Source organism: Paralichthys olivaceus, chromosome 10 (assembly GCF_024713975.1).
Source record: "Paralichthys olivaceus isolate ysfri-2021 chromosome 10, ASM2471397v2, whole genome shotgun sequence".
Lineage (NCBI taxonomy): Eukaryota > Metazoa > Chordata > Actinopteri > Pleuronectiformes > Paralichthyidae > Paralichthys > Paralichthys olivaceus.
The window spans coordinates 4,244,351-4,260,384 of record NC_091102.1 but is presented as its reverse complement, the minus strand read 5'-3'; the positions used below and the strand labels follow the sequence as shown (position 1 = coordinate 4,260,384).

The 16,034-nt window shown below is 41.7% G+C and overlaps 1 protein-coding gene across 1 annotated transcript in view; it reads right to left on the bottom strand.

The window, feature by feature from the left end:
• Positions 1-2,964: 2,964 nt before the first annotated feature.
• Positions 2,965-16,034, bottom strand: part of pdia5 (protein disulfide isomerase family A, member 5) — a 45,975-nt gene continuing 32,905 nt past the window's right edge. The window contains exons 13-17 of the mRNA XM_069533402.1: positions 15,178-15,341; positions 14,576-14,706; positions 11,670-11,740; positions 5,307-5,441; positions 2,965-5,123 (exon numbers count right to left, since the gene is read on the bottom strand). Coding sequence (XP_069389503.1) covers positions 5,049-5,123; positions 5,307-5,441; positions 11,670-11,740; positions 14,576-14,706; positions 15,178-15,341 — 576 coding nt within the window. The 3' untranslated portion in view covers positions 2,965-5,048. The remainder of the gene's footprint in view (positions 5,124-5,306; positions 5,442-11,669; positions 11,741-14,575; positions 14,707-15,177; positions 15,342-16,034) is intronic.

Genomic DNA, 16,034 nt, shown 5'->3' with positions numbered 1-16,034 from the left:
GGAGCACCCTGACATATCTAAAAATACACCTTCAGAACAATCTCCCGGTTCAACTGCAGGAGTTTGACATTTTCCTGGAAATTCATGAAATGTATTTTTCTACTCTCTGGGGGAAGAATACCTTCATCCATTCATTATAACGAAAGTGGCAGTGAAAGTTTTGGAGGGGTGGATGCACACACTCTGCTCCCTGCAGCCAGGTGACGCTGAGAAACCTTTGTTTTTTAACGTATTTCATTATAATGTCATTTATACACATGATGTTAGTGGATTACTTCACCACATGATCTCATTTTATGACTTCACAGTGAAATAGTGATGACATCATTCCTACCATATGAGTATAAATTATTTCGATCGAAGCTGTAGGTCTGTAAACACACCTCTATTATAGTATATAATGTCCATATTAAAGTTATATTGTCTCTCCAGACCATTTATTTACAGATATCTTGGAAAATGTAATTTTGTTAATACTTATCAACATTTTATGTTTTGTTATTTTCTACACAAACACGAACACACACACAGACACACACAAACACAGAGAGAATCTACGTTTTGAAAAATTAAGTCATTGATTGGTTTAAGGATATCTTCCCCAAATATCTGAAATGTTTCTAATAAACAGTGGAAGTACATGTACCTTCTTAAATCTTACTACATAACTCTGTTCCGTCCCACTGGAGTAATATTGCACTATTACTAGTCAGTGATTTATCTTGAATTGTTCCTTTGCTTTATTAGTGGTGAGATAACTGGATAAATTGAGCCACACATCATCCCACTATTGAAGTTCTGTTTGAAATTATGACTTTTTCTAATGTGTCCTGCAGCGAGTGTAGTTTTAAATCCTTTAAATCAATAGTGAAATATTTCTCAGAACAAAAAAGTAATTAAATAACATAACTTATATTAAATAACATCATCATAAGTAATTGACAGTAAATGTATTGATCTAATCAGCTGTAAGTTGTGTGCAGAGTGTAACTGCCTGCACATAAACAGATGGTTTCACAGGTCAGTCAGGATTTGGACATTTTCATGGTACAGATCTTATTGATTTAATAAATCATAATTGACTGATCTCTATTAGCAATATTTCATGAGAATGCCACCGCTCGTCACAGTGTTGACTATCAGCTCCATTGATTTCCATGGAAAGTGAAAACCGTGATCTCATGGCAGAGAATGCAAATCATCTTGATTACAGCCTGGTGAGGAATGAGCTAAAGAAAATCTTTATCTCTCTCAAGCAGACACTCAGAGGCCTGTTTGTTTCATTGTTCTGCTGTTTGGGCCAATTTGTACCAGAGTAGGCATATTGAACTGCTTCAAAAATAATAATAAAAGGAACAAACTTAAGTTTGAACAGAGAGGATAAAATAGAAAGTAAAATCAACGACAGGTGGCTGCTTTTTAACGGTGCATCTAAAAAGAAGAGTCATGTTCAGAGTCGTATTAAAAATGAACTTTAGCAGAGATAAAACCCTGAACTGCTCCAAACACAATGTTCCATAAAGAGAAAATGGCTCCTGTAATGGATACTTGAATCGGAGCAGACCTTGACTTGGTGTTAACGGCCGTCCATTTCTAACGCTTATTTTCCACAGGTTAAAAAGCCCCCCCCCCCTCCCCCCCCTCTGTAAAAACCCCACAAAGAGGCAGTGAAGGAAACTCGCAGGCATGAAAAATCTCCTGCCTCTTTGAAAATCCCCTGAAGTGAAATTGGGATTGAGAAGGTATTTCTGCCCGTGCTCACAGGCATTAATCAGCCCGGCTCAACGCGGCATGCATCCCAACAACAGCACTTTATCTGAGCACACCTACATGACCGCCCGCCCCCCCCACCCCCGATAAATGAACACAAGAAACTTAAAATAAGTCTCAAAGTCACTCCAGAGCTTAGAGCGAGTCTTCAGGTGGAAGATGTGACTCCACGCAGCTTTCTGGATCAAAAAAGCATTTTTCCCTCATAGAGTTTGACATCAGGTGGTGGGCTCCCACTGACATCATGAGTGGGGTCACTTCTAGGCCCCCCTGTGCCATTTCCCAGCCACTTCTCATAATAAAGCCGTCAGTGTCAGATCTGCTGAGTGCTGCTCACGCTCCATTTGTTTCCCTTCTGAGATGCAGAACTGAGAAAAATGTCAAAATAAACAGCCACAAAAAAAAAAAAGCTGCTTTCACCAAGACGATCCATCAATGCAGCCACCTGACAAGGTCGATTTAAATGTATTCCATTGTGGAGCCTGCTGCTGCTGCTGCTGCTGCTGAAGTGTTTTAAAAAGAAATTCAAACATGTTCTCACACTCTGGACATTCATCAGTGATTTCGTGATGAATAAACTATCATGTGTCCGTTTTTCTCTTTGAGTTCTTTGCTTCCGTGTCTTTATGCAAAACAGCTCAGATACTGAAGATATGCTCGAGGCTGATTATTAAGATTTAAAACCATTTTCACCTTTGTCATTTTTTTGTGTTCATTCATAGAAGATCCCATTACTAACAAAAAATAACCAAAAACAAGGAGTCACGGTAGCTGCTCTTTAGAAGCAGTGGTGAAGTAAACAGGTTTACTTTCTATGTTCATAAGGACAATAATGTGTTTAATGGGTAAAGTTAAACCACCGACTGTAAATAAAGATGGACGACACATCCCCACTACGAAAACGAAGGCAAAATATCCTGGACATTGTGTGAAGCGACGATATCAAGGTCCTGAAAATACACACACTCAACCAATCGCGAATCAGTGTCAGCCATACATCAAGTTGATAGCATCAAATAACCAAAACAACATTTTATAGGACAGTGATGGTCTGATGTTGGCACGAGGTAAAAAAAATCATGTTTCACTGTTGACTAACGGAAACCATCATCCCCGAACATCTCAATAATTATTCACTAAACATTTAGGCTGTAAAAATGTGATGTGTGAACTGAAGGAACACAAGGGATTCTCTTTTCTGGAAATGTTCTTTGTTTTTTTATTTCGCAAGGTCCTTACTGCAAGGGGCAAAACTGTACATATGGCTGGGCACAGAAAAGTCAACAAAGGCAACAATGACTTCTTGGCATAAGTGTGACAGATTCCCACACAACACGGATTCCTTTGGGATAAGACAGAGGTGGTTGTTCTATTATTCAACAAACGAGTGATGTCACTGTGAAGATTCGTAAAGAAAACAAATGGACAACGTTATCGTAGGTAATTGTTTCTCCTCACGGGGGGAGTGAACACCTAATCACATCGATACGTCAACAGGTATCTGTGTAAAAGAACTCTTTCAAAAAGCTCTGGATACGCCACCAAGTGATTATAGTCACTTTGAACACTAAACACAGACACGTGTTTGGTAACAGCCAGAACGTTCGAGACAGTTTCACTTGAACTCTGACGAGAAATGGTTCAGTAACGTCTACTGACAACACATCTTATTCAAAACATGATATTCTGATACAGCACGGAAAAAGGACAATCCAGGATTTTTTCTTCTTTTTCTTGGGATACAAACAATATTTCATTTGGTGACCTAAGGGCTCCAAATTATTCTGCTGGAATGCACAATTACAAACAAACTAGTTCCCTTTAATTGTGTTTCGCGATCCCTGAGAACCATATTCATAATGAAAGAAACCGAAGTCTTGAATAATAAAACACAAGTCCAGCTGCAGATAAGCCTTTAAATATGTATAGTGGCCAAAGCCTTTGGAGCTGAAAACAGAGCATTAAAAAAATTACTTCAGAGGTATTAATGATGACTCTGAATCAATGATGCTGGGAGAAGCTGGAGGGGTCTGGAGACTTCAGTTGATTAATACCTAATTACTCCTCTGCTGTAGTGTGAAGTCATCCATTAAAATGTGGGGGGAGGTGTGGGAGAGCGTGATCCGAGCTGACTGAAGACGAGCGAGGCCAAGGTGTGGCAGGCAGGTGCAGATCTTTATCAAAAATGGCCGCAGCGGTCTGAAACGTTCGGTTCACCGATGGAGGGAAACAATAAACAAAAACCCTGATGCCCAAAATGTAAACCAGAGGCTCAAAGTATTCCAGCGTCTCCCTGAACCATGTGTGGATGCATAGTGGATTGTAGGATACTGGGTGGAATCCATGTTTACTCAAACAGACGGAGGGAAGGTTTAAGTTTAGGACATTTTATCATTATTAGGGCAACGAGTTCCATCTTTATTAAAACGTTGATAAAACGGCACAGGAGCTGCAAGAGGTGAAATGTCAGTTTAGTCAAGAATGCTGTGAACTAATAATGAAAATGTATAAAGCATGAAAGCATTGGAGGGTAATGTGCAGTAATATTTGGCATTTCATGTTCTGTTCTTCACTTGAGGGAATAACGAGGGCCCAAGGCCTCTGAATCACTTCCACTTATCATTTCACAATTCTGCAATTCCAGCAATCGCTTTATCTTTTTAGATCTGTAAGGCCACAGTTTAGAGCAAACAAAAAAATGATCTAGAAGTCAAACTAATCATGGAAGTTATGAACGAACTGATAAAAAAGCATTACTCTGGGTGTTCTTGGGCTTGAGACACGAAGAAACCGTAGAAAAATATTGGAACATGTGTTTGTTGTTAATCAGCATGCGTCTCCTCTAGAGACAGAGCAGGGACGATGGGACTGATTTGGACCCCTGTGGAGAGACAGACAGTGACGCCTCCATCTTTAATTAACGGTGCCCACCACCATGGGTGTGATTCAGTTTCAGACCCCCCACACAGGGCTAAGCAGGGGTCAGTATTGCATAGATACTGTATAGGGTGTAGCTTTTCACATATGCAGTCACAGTGTTTTGGGCAAGTACATGAAATCACTTTTAATTCTGTCCGTGTATTTTCTGCCCATCAGAATATCCATGAAAAGAAAAGTGGTTGGTCTGACTGAAGGTACTCTGTTGGTATAAAAAAATAGCCTTTCGCTGAGGTCATCAAGTCTCCCACGTCAGTGCAGATAGGGCCCTCGCCAGGGTCAAAGGTCACAGTGCAATGACAAACTGTGCAGTGCAACGCCCCCCTCGCCGAGCACCACCCTCAGAGCTCTTCCTTCCTCTTGACGACCTGGTCACGTCCTCGGAGGCTGCGCATGAAGCCTATGAAGCCTGCCTCCTGCGGACAGAGGAACACGGCACAAAGCCTCACTGATCATCCCACAACTTGAATCCATGTGTAAGTCTTGAAATGCTTCTTCTAATCTTAAACAAATGACATTATCTGAACTTATTGAGATAATGGATGTAAACACAGAATCTACACGTTGGTGCCAAGTTGGAGATGTTTAGTCAAACTCACCCCACGATCTCCGTTGTACTTTTCCACAAACTTGCCGTAGTTGTACTGATTGAATGTTGGGTAACCCTCCACACCTTCCTGCTTACACAGCTCGTGGTTCTGTCCTTTTGTACAGTCCACAGCAGCGTATACAATCTGAGGGAGAGACAACAGAGAGGACATGTCAACGTACACATCCAGCAGAAGACAAGACGTTACCCAACGAGAACTCCTGAGTATTTCTGTGTTGTAAAAATAGCTGCAGTTATTTTCTCTGAATAAAAACAAATGTCAGTTCATGAAGTTTAAGTCTATTTATGCTCCGGCTCACATTCTGTCATCATATGTCTTTTTATTATTCTATAAAAATGATTTGAATTCACAGCCAGCATTTTTATTGTTTGTGTTCAATTACTTTAGTTTTTCTTTTTCCTAAGCACTCGCTATATTTTTTAAAAGCAAATAAACTTTATTATAATTGCAGATCAATACTATAAAAAGTACAAACAGGATGTTAGAAGAGTGTGTGATAGAAAAGTCAATATTTAACCACTTCAAATGGGCATTTACAACAAGACGCTACACACACTCACTGTTTACACACTAGAATTATTGTCCTTCAGGTAACATGGTCGAACTTTCCCCTTCGGTTCCGAGCGAAACACTTTGAATAGTGTTTTTTTAACCTCTTGAATATGATTTTTTGGGTGAATTTCTTATAACTAACGTATGAAAATGTGTTTTGTGATATCGCCCGGACCTTTTTGTCATTTCATCCTGGAGTCCAAGTGGACAGAAGTAGTGAAACACGCTGTTGATGATATATGATTGCCTCCACAAGAAATGGACAGACGTGAGGTCACAGCGACCAACAAACTCTGATCAGTTCATTATTCACCAGCTCAGCGTTCAGTTCCTGTCATCGATCCTGGAGGACGGTCTCAGTTCCAGAGTTAGAATTGTTATTGATGCTGTGACCCATCATGACGAGCAAAGTTCTCTCTGGCAGGAAAAAGCCTGTTTGAGAAATGCCGCGCAGGAAACAGATGTAGACAGTTCTGAACACAGGTGGAGGAAAAACCCAACTCCAGGTTCATCGTGACATTTATAAAGTGAGACGCTGCATATAACATGGAGATAAAAGGTCCAGGCTGGTCTTTTTTTCTCTGATGTTATAAAACCAACAGTAATGTGCTCACTTTATTCACCCTGCAGCCTCAGTCCTGTCTGAACTGTTATCCACTAAATCCTATAATGACTGCATCTTTTTTTATAGATCAAATTCTACGGATAAGACAAAGTCTGTAACCTCATCTCGGGCAGATGGCTGTTACCTGTGCCTCCTAATGAGACCTGTCTAGACCTCTCAGGCCTTTTTAAAGGATGCTTCACCACACAGAATCAGATAATACAGATATGGTTCTTTTCAGTCAGGCCTTTTCCCAGGGGCCACTGAGGACCACAGGTTATTAAAGCTCTTTTAAAAAACATATCCTGGATGCTTCAGTAATAAATAACTATCGGCCCATGTGCCTCTTGATGCAAAGCAATTTCTTTAATGCTTCTCAGTCTGGATATCACCCACACCACAGCACCGAGACGACTCTTGTTGTGAGCAGTGACGCATTAAAATCTCAGTTTAGGTATCACAGTATCTCAGTGGAAGATAGGCCCCACTTTCTTTAAATTAGTAATAGAAATCTATTACTAATCTCAGAAACCACACGTGAGGTTCCTCAAGTTCTCCAGAGTTTTCTATCTCTCATCTACAGCTCATGGAGCATCTCTCACCATAAATAGGAAGATGACACACAACTCTCCACAAAGGTGTTTTGTCCTTCTACCTTTGCTGAGTAATAGATTTGAACAAGTGAGGAATCTGGAATTAATGTTTTTGGCCCCAAAGAAGAAATTATAAAGTCAGTGCTCACCTTGAATCCATGACATTAAAATCTATGAACTAGTAGAGCACACCCCTCGGCCAAAGCCCAACAATCCCTTTATTAAACCACATTTAAATTTGCTATATACAGGTTTTTATTTGGATTTGCATCAAACTGCGCACACTCATAAATATCAGTCCCCTCAAAATGCCCAATATCCATAAATTTTTCTCTGTTGATCCAAATCTGCACCAATTAAGTTCCTCCCTGACCCATACCGCATCCTTCCACCAAGTTTCCTGGTAATCAGTTCAGTAGTTTTTGCATAGTCCTACTTACAAACAAACAAATGGACAGGGATGAAAACAAATCCTTCTAAAAATCAGCCAACTAGCACTTTAAAAAACACGACAGGAATTAAAGAATCCCAGCTTCGGCTATAAAAGGTGTGGAGGCATAGGAATAAGTGGTGCATTCTTCTTTAGTTCAACCACTCGGAGTCACTCCTACATAAAAACAACAAAGGAGATTTATGTTGTGAGGCAGATGCATCGATTAGAGACAAGTCGCCCAAGAAGGCGTGAACGTCGCCTCGCTGATACATGGCTCACTCTGCGTGTCCCTTTGGACAGCTGAAATGTCACCTTCTCTCACGATGCTAAACGCTTGAGCATTGAACCTGCTCACATCAAATAATCATTCCCGGTACATCTGCTTGTTCATGCTGAATGAGGAGATGACAGATCTGCTGCAGAAGGAAAACCATTAAGACACTTTCTCTGCGCCTCCTTCCATGAAGTGCCTCTTAAAACCTCATGTCCTCATTACAAAACACAAGTGCCTCTTTGTTTTGTTCCTTATGCAAATACTGAAATATTTAAAATCTGCATAAGCACAGACATGCTGTTAGATGAGTGCACTGCTGTTGAGTGGTGGCTTCTCTGCATCAGCAGCAAATACGTCTTGCAATGCAAAGGAGGGGACGAGGAAACAAACAAGTCTACTACACGTCAGGGGCAATTTAGTAACAATAAAGGGACAGTCCGTTAATCAAGTTGCCTTACACAGGGAGTCCGAGAGCTCCCCGACAAAACGACTTCACCGACTCACTGCGTTTATTCAGCAGGTTTGAGATGTTTGATGTTTAAAAAACCCAAATAGTCGACAGAAATTTAGCTGACAACACAGTGTCAAATCACTCTCCTCTCCCTGAGCTGGGCAATTCACCAAGATGCTGTTTACAATGGGAACAAATGTCTTTTTACATTTGACGACCTCTGAGTTACGACACTGAGATATACAGACAGTACTTTACAGCAGCAGCACCAACAAGGGACATAATTTAACTACAGACTCCATCCGACTGCTCAGCCCTGTGTGATCAATCAGAGTAGCAGTGAATTGACAGAACAAAATGAAGTCGTAGAGACGCTGCTCTTCAAAGTCCGCAGCCAGTTCCATTATTGATCCATCTTCAGTTGACGGGGAACCTCACATCGTGACATTGATCCAACAGCAACATTTCTGAGGAGCAGCGAATTACCAGTTGAGATGGTCTCAAGTCTCAAGCAGCTTGTTAATCAAACATACTGACACTCAGAACATGCTCTGTTCTCACAATCAAGCTCCTGCACTTTACTTTTATTGCCCCCTGTTGATCAGTGGATCTATTGGTAGGACTGTGCACAGCCTCCTCAAGCCACAGGAAACGGTGCTGGGCTGTGAAATGATTGTGCTGTAGCAGCCAAACGAGGTCACTACAACTTCTGATTTCATCATGATGCAACCATGCCCAAAAAGCATTTTCCCCAATATACAATCAACGGAAAAAGAGTGGCTGTAAAATGGCCAATAAAATGGTGAATCTTCTACATTTGATCCAAAAACATTTGGACGGTGTAGAAAGGCTGTTTAATTTTTCATTTTATCCCATTCATGTACGTGCAGCGCCAACAGGAAGTTATCCCGCTCAGCCAGACGACTTCTTGAACTGACATTCTCTCAGGAAACTCGACTGGAGGAGGTCTTCAGCCTGCGTGATAAGATCAACAGTAAATCTCCACAGTCATTGTTTTCCAGGAAGAGAGGGTGTCCCACTGAACGTCCATTTAATTGAGCATCTAAAAGTGCACTGTGTAGCTGCATCCTGTACAAACTGCAGTGGTTGATGGGTAGGAACTCCATGCTGAGAATTAAATGGCTCATTGCTGTGGCGGCAGACAGCTTGAAGAAACGAGCAGTTCCAACCAATGTGTACCTTTAATGCTGCTATTGATTAGAATCTGGGAAAAGACAAACAGCTCAGAACAAACCCTGTGCACAGCTCCCCCGCTGACTTACAGCACAGAATGTGGAGTTTTAATTGTTTGTGTCTTCAAAGCCGCAGCTAAGCTTGTGTTTGTCTTTGGTAAATGAGGCAGGGGCGGCTAATAGACTGTGATTAACACCGGCCTGGTACAATACACTTGGGCTTGGCTTTATAAATAGAGAGGATTGCCAAGTAAACACATGCCGAGCCTTCAGATTTACTCCTGTTCAAACACAACTTCTCATCTTCACTGGCCACAGGAGGGACGGCGAGAGGTAAGAGATCTGAAACTTCTGCAGTCACACAAACTTCACAGATAAGGGTTCTTGTGTTTGAACTCCTCTGTGGATTTCACCTTGAGGCCGCCAGATACTGGTTCTAACAAAACAACATCCATTTTCTATATCACTTATCCTTTAAAGGTCATGGGGGGTTAGCTGGAGCCAATCCCAGCGGACACAGAATGAGCGGTGGGGTACACCCTGGACAGCGTAATGCACCGTCGTAAAGAAAAAAACATTCTCACCTACAGAAAATGCTCCTCACCAAATTTTCATGAATTTGGTTTGTGGGAGGAAGCTGGACTAGCTCCATTGACGATGTGTAAAAATGTATATTTGTTAATTATAGTTTTATTTGCAAACTGGATAAATCAATAACCAACACGTGTTATATTGTGAAGGATAAAGTGTAATTTTAAGGCAGATCGTGCAGTGACGCACTTCATTGTTTACTCTGAGAATCAAGGAATCAATGTAGGAGAGTTGTAGCTGAAGTCCAATACCCAGATTTGTATAAAAAACATTTCTTATTCATCTGTTGAGGTTTAATCGCATCGAGAAATGTTGCAATGGATTGCCTCAGAAAAACGGATGACTAAGTTGTTGAGGACACGTCACTGATTTACACCATCTGACATTGATTTTGAAAAATTCCAAACAAATGAAAGAGCAAGATGGCCTGAGCACTATTGGAGCGATGTCCCGTTAACATTAAGTGTGTGTGTGTGTGTGTGTGTGAGAGAGTGTGTGTGAGTCACAAGTTAAAAAGCTTGAAAATATAGAGCCCTGCAGTCAGAGGGCATTAAAAGTGTAGAGCAGGAGTGGGAGGGTGTTTGGACACGAGTCATGAGGGAGCAGAGATGATGGAGGGTGAGGATGAGTGTGTCCTGTTGTGACTGCGTGAACCTCCAATAACCCCAGAGCCCAGAGTGTGCAGGGATTTTTCTTTTTTTGCCAAGTTTTAATGAATCAGTCTGATGGAGAGAAAAACTAGTTGTCTGTGAGTTTTCCGAATACCACAGTTATCCTGAGATCCAAGACTGAGTGAGTGCAATGAGGCTGCAGGGCTTTCATGCTAATTTCAGATTATCAGTTTATTTTATGAAACTCTTATCTGACACCTATTGAGCTGTCAAAAAGGCCTGAGTGCAGAGTACAATATTTAACGGATTATCAAAGAGTCACGACATTTAAGGATTGAAATCCAGTTCACATTTGGCAGCACTGCATATAGAATCAAAAGGTCTGGTCAGAGTGTTGAAACATGAAGTTTGCTCTCTCACACTGAGTCACGTGAGAGGATTTACATCTATTTTCCCTCTGTGAATCCAGTTCTATGCAATTCTGGTATCAGATCTTGTAGACAGTATGGTTATAACAGATAGAAAACTAACATTGTTATATAAAGAAGTAGCTTGTGTTTGATGAATCATCGCCACGCCACAAAGATGGATGACGCGTCTCAAAGTCAATGACAACAAAATATTCTATATTCAAACGTTACCATCTTGCACATTTGGAGCTAAATGCATATTAGCGATCGGGGGGATGGAGGTGTTGTATCAAGATCCTGCCGATACACATGCTCGCCCTAGTGTCAGCTGTCAATCACGACATGTCACCCCGTTTCTTTACCATCAGATGACCAATTAAAACCAAACGTATTAGAAACATGGACACGTGAACAAACATCAGTGTCGTAGGAACTACGTAAATGACGGAAAGGATCTTTGAGAAAAAAACATCTTATGTGACTTTCTTAGTCTGATTCATGTCCAAAAGCTAACATGGAGGAGGCAAGCTTTATGATGTAAGCCAGCCACTAGGAGGCGATGGAGATGGCTTCCCTTTCAGGCTGCTGCCATTGGTGTAAATGAATGTATATCGCTGAAGGTGTAAAAGCAGCACTAACCTTCCGGTCCTCTTTGAAGAGCTCCGCCGCTGTGGTGAAATGGGGGACAGCGTTTTTACAATGTGGACACCCTGCGAGAGGAGGACATACAGATGGGACATTATTACAGCTCATTCATGACACTTTTACACCACGACATCCGGCTCCACATCCTCAACAGCACCACAGCACGGTAATAATGACGAACACGATGCTACTAAAACACAAACATTCACAGATGCAAACGAAATAACTTTAATCCGTCATTTACTTAGTGACAAAGTTGTTCATAAAGCACGTGCCGCTGTCACAATCCTGAAGTTATTTAGAGGTTTAAGCCACATTAGAGATGGTTCGCTCATATGTTATGAGACTGTAAATCTCTTTATTGCTGCCATAAACACAACCTCCCAGGAGTTCCCGCTCCTCCAGCGGCCATCAGTTTACAGTATGTCAATACTTACACAAACACACCTCGAGGTACCGCAGCTAAATCATGTTTACAGGCAGCAGGTTGTAGCAGGTAACTATTAATCTGTGGGGGAGGATTTTCACATTCTGGCTGCAGCTTACTGAGGACGGCACTCGGAATCAAGCAGAGTGATTGCGGTTGCGACACAGTTTTCCTTCGACTCTCTGTTGGTATTTGAAGCCGTTCGCTCGTCTTGCTCTTCTGTCAAGTGCCCGGCTCGTCTGTTTATTACAATCAAACTGAAAACCGGCTGCAATTCGACTCTTCTGCCGGAAAGGTTAAAAACTTAAAATCACTGCTTGAGGTGGGAAACACATTCTCCAAAAGGGAAGAAAGCAGATTGTCAGCGGCTGATTGGAAATAAGCGTCCATGTGCAGAGTGAAACGACAAGTCACTCAGCCCTTGATAACATTTAACAGACACAAACTGGATTTTTGAAATGATGTGCTCATTATTACTTGAATCCTTTTGAATAGAGCATCTTGTTTCTCACGACCCTTTTGCAGAAGATGTGGACTAATTGGCCGTGCAGTGATTGACTGAACATTGGAGTCATATATCTCCTTGTTAGACTAATACAGAATTACCTTATCTTATCTTTAACCAATTAGCATACATTAGCAGAACGCTAGAATATTATGGGCAAAATCGGACACAAGTATTATTTCAGTTCTGATATATAATCAATACCATATCTGACAAAGTAGCTTGCAGCCAATTTCAATATGAAGACATTAATATGAAGTGGACAGACTCTCTGTAGGTTCTGTCGACACTATTAAGATTTCACTTAATTGGCCACACAGTGGACTGACTAACTCTTGGACATCGCTCAAATAGAATAACAGATGATTAAAGTTACACATAATCGTATTAAGAATTATCAAACTGTGCAAACCAATAGATTTTCAGTTACCCACGGCTGATTTCAGGATTTGTTCCCATGACTCGTTAGCAACATTATCATAATGATCCCACCGAAAATGGATTTAAGAGGCTACAAGTGCACTGACTGAGGGTGGCCGCTGTTTCAATTAAGTATTGCACTGTTGTGTGTATGTATTCATTATTCACTAAATCAATTTAACCCCAGATTTATACAAAGGGACAAACAACAAAGAATTGCATGAGTCCTTTCAGGAAGGAGAAGATATGAAAGCATTTAGTTTCCGTTTAAGTCTGAAGAATCTCCAGCCTCGATATCTTATGAAGCAGCTGTAACTTATCAAATGCTCTATTAGACGCACAGATCCCTCTCTGAAACAGTGAGACAGCAGTGAGCAGGGTGCAGATGGAGTAGGCGGAGTGGAGGGGCGACAGTTTGCTGCTGCCTGATGTGCATCTGGAGCGTTTCTTTGTAGAAGGGCGAACCAAAAGGGCCCGATGGAGGCAGGGGCCTGGCCGCTGTGCCCTGTCTGGCTTTGAAGCCCTCATCAGACACAAGGGCAGAAAAACAGGGACAAAGGTGCCTGTGTGTGTGTGTGTGTGTGTGTGTGTGTGTGTGTGTGTGTGTGTGTGTGTGTGTGTGTGTGTGTTGATATTTAAGCAGGTTGGCTGCTCTGTATTCCTTCTGCATCACTCGGGTGAAGAGTGTCATAACACCAGGTGCCTACATTTTTAAAAATAATCTTTTCAAAGACAAGTTCAATGACAGAGATCCACCTCTCTCTTTCTGGAAGTCTCATTTAAAAGAAAAACAGCTCAGTTAGTTGGTGCCAAAGACTTTTCTAAATCCGAAGTTTGAGTTAGTTGATGTCAAATGTCCTCAGAGAACAGATGACTGGATGTTTTTACTGTGAAAGCACAACAACTTCACTGCAAGTTGGAAATAAACACAACTGACGTATTGGGACTCTTTTCAGTTTGTTTATAATTCATTTGGATTCACTTAATGTCCAAGTGGTGAAAGTAAGAAGAGAAACATATCTGCATAACTTCTGCTGCAAATGTTGAGGAGACTAAACCACAGAGTGAAATCAAAACAAGGCTGAACTCACCATTACAAAGCCCAGTGTTTAATAGAGCTTTAAATGTCAACAATGTTCCTCATGTTCCAGGGTTTTACAGAGATTCATGTTTTCCCTGACATATGAGGTGGAACTGTGTTTTTTTTTTTTTTTTTTTACAGATCTATTCTCAGTCATGTGAATCATTCCTCCGTCTCCCCATGGTTTAGGTGGAGTTTATATACCCTGTGATGAGGAGCTTGGCAGGAAGCGCCGAGTTACGTATGCACCCTGGTTTAAAACCAGGATATGATCACACCAAGAGAAAGGCTGTGATCACACTTGGTTGCGACAACTTAACACACACAAGATATTTTGATCAGAATAGCCAAGAAATGAAATTAATCCACCTAGTGCCACTTACTTAGTTGTACAGGAGTGATTTCTAATCTTTGCGGAGGGTTAATTACCAGTTGTGTCACAGAGATGTAATGAATAAAGCTCTTACAGGGGGCGTAGAACATGACCAGAGCGTGTTTCTTCTTCTTCAGCGCCTCCCGGAAATCCTCTGATCCGAGATGGCTCACGCTGGAGGGCTTATCCTCCCAGGACTGCTCTGGTGGAGGTGGTGCTTGGGGACTAGAGACATGAAACACAGCAAAGCAAAGTTTATTAAGTATGACAAACACTGCTTGACGTTTACTGTAGGTGGTAACAGTGGCATAAATATAGATACTGAGTAGGCATACATAACATACGCAACAGACCTGCTCCCAGTAGTAGCTGTGATATAATACTCAGTGAGTGAGATGTCAGCGTTATATAAAATAATGTCTGTTGACCTCTGGCCGCAGACTTTGTCTTTATGGAGTAATTTCCACAGCTGTAATGATGTCATCGCGACTCCATTTCTTTTCTTAATGACCTTTTCCAAAGACAAATCTATTGCATGTGGCAGCTAATCTAAGACAAACGAGAGCGAAGCTACATTTTTTAAACTACGGCTTTAATATCTGCAACGTACATGAGATTGAGTTTGTTTCAGAATGTGATAACTTTACAGTTTACAGTAAAGATGCGAGTGTGTTGCCTGATAAGCGTGTGACTCACTTGTGCATGAACTCGATGATCTTCTCTTTGCTTCGGAGATGCGGCAGCGTGTACTTCTCCTCACCTTTCTGGAAATACTTCACGGTTGGGAAACCGGAGATCTTGAAGCGTTCCCCCACAGCCTTGTGCACAGTGGTGTCTACGGCTGCTAATGCACCCGGGCTCTATGAAGAAAAAAAAACAATAGCAAACAGGAAGTTAAAATGCTCATTTAGACCCATCGAGGACCCTTAGACTAAATCTTTGCATGACACCAATTAACACCGACCCCTTTAAAAAGTTCAACGTTAACCTTTTCTGTTTTTAAAAGTGCTGCATTACAAAAACACAAGCAGAGGAACAAGATGGAGAAAAATAAATGATGCGTTGGGTCTTAAGAGCTCAGGGTGAGAGAGGCTCCGGTCCATCTATATTAGATAACGGCCAGGCTTTTACATTGACCTCCAGTGCTGGGCAGAGAGCCACAAGGAGAAGATCCAAGTGTCTGGCCGGGGGGACTCTCATGGATGAGATAATTGCAACAGTCACCAGGCTGGAGTTTTACAGGCCCTGCCCCTGGCTGGGGAGTGTTAGATTACCACAGAGGACATAATGGTGGAGAGGAGAGACGAGGAACACACCCACCTAATCAGAAACACATTGAGGGCCGTGCTGTCGGACAGGCTGACCGTGAGGCTACACGCACCGGCCAGAAGCCTTCCGGCCAAGAGGAGGGATTATTATGATCTGCTAATGAGGCATCGCTACACCCACGTAGATCCATGTGTTAATCAGAGTGAGAGATGTGAAAAGTGGACAAAACAAATGGCTAGTAGACGTGCATGCTGCACACACACACACACACACACACACACACA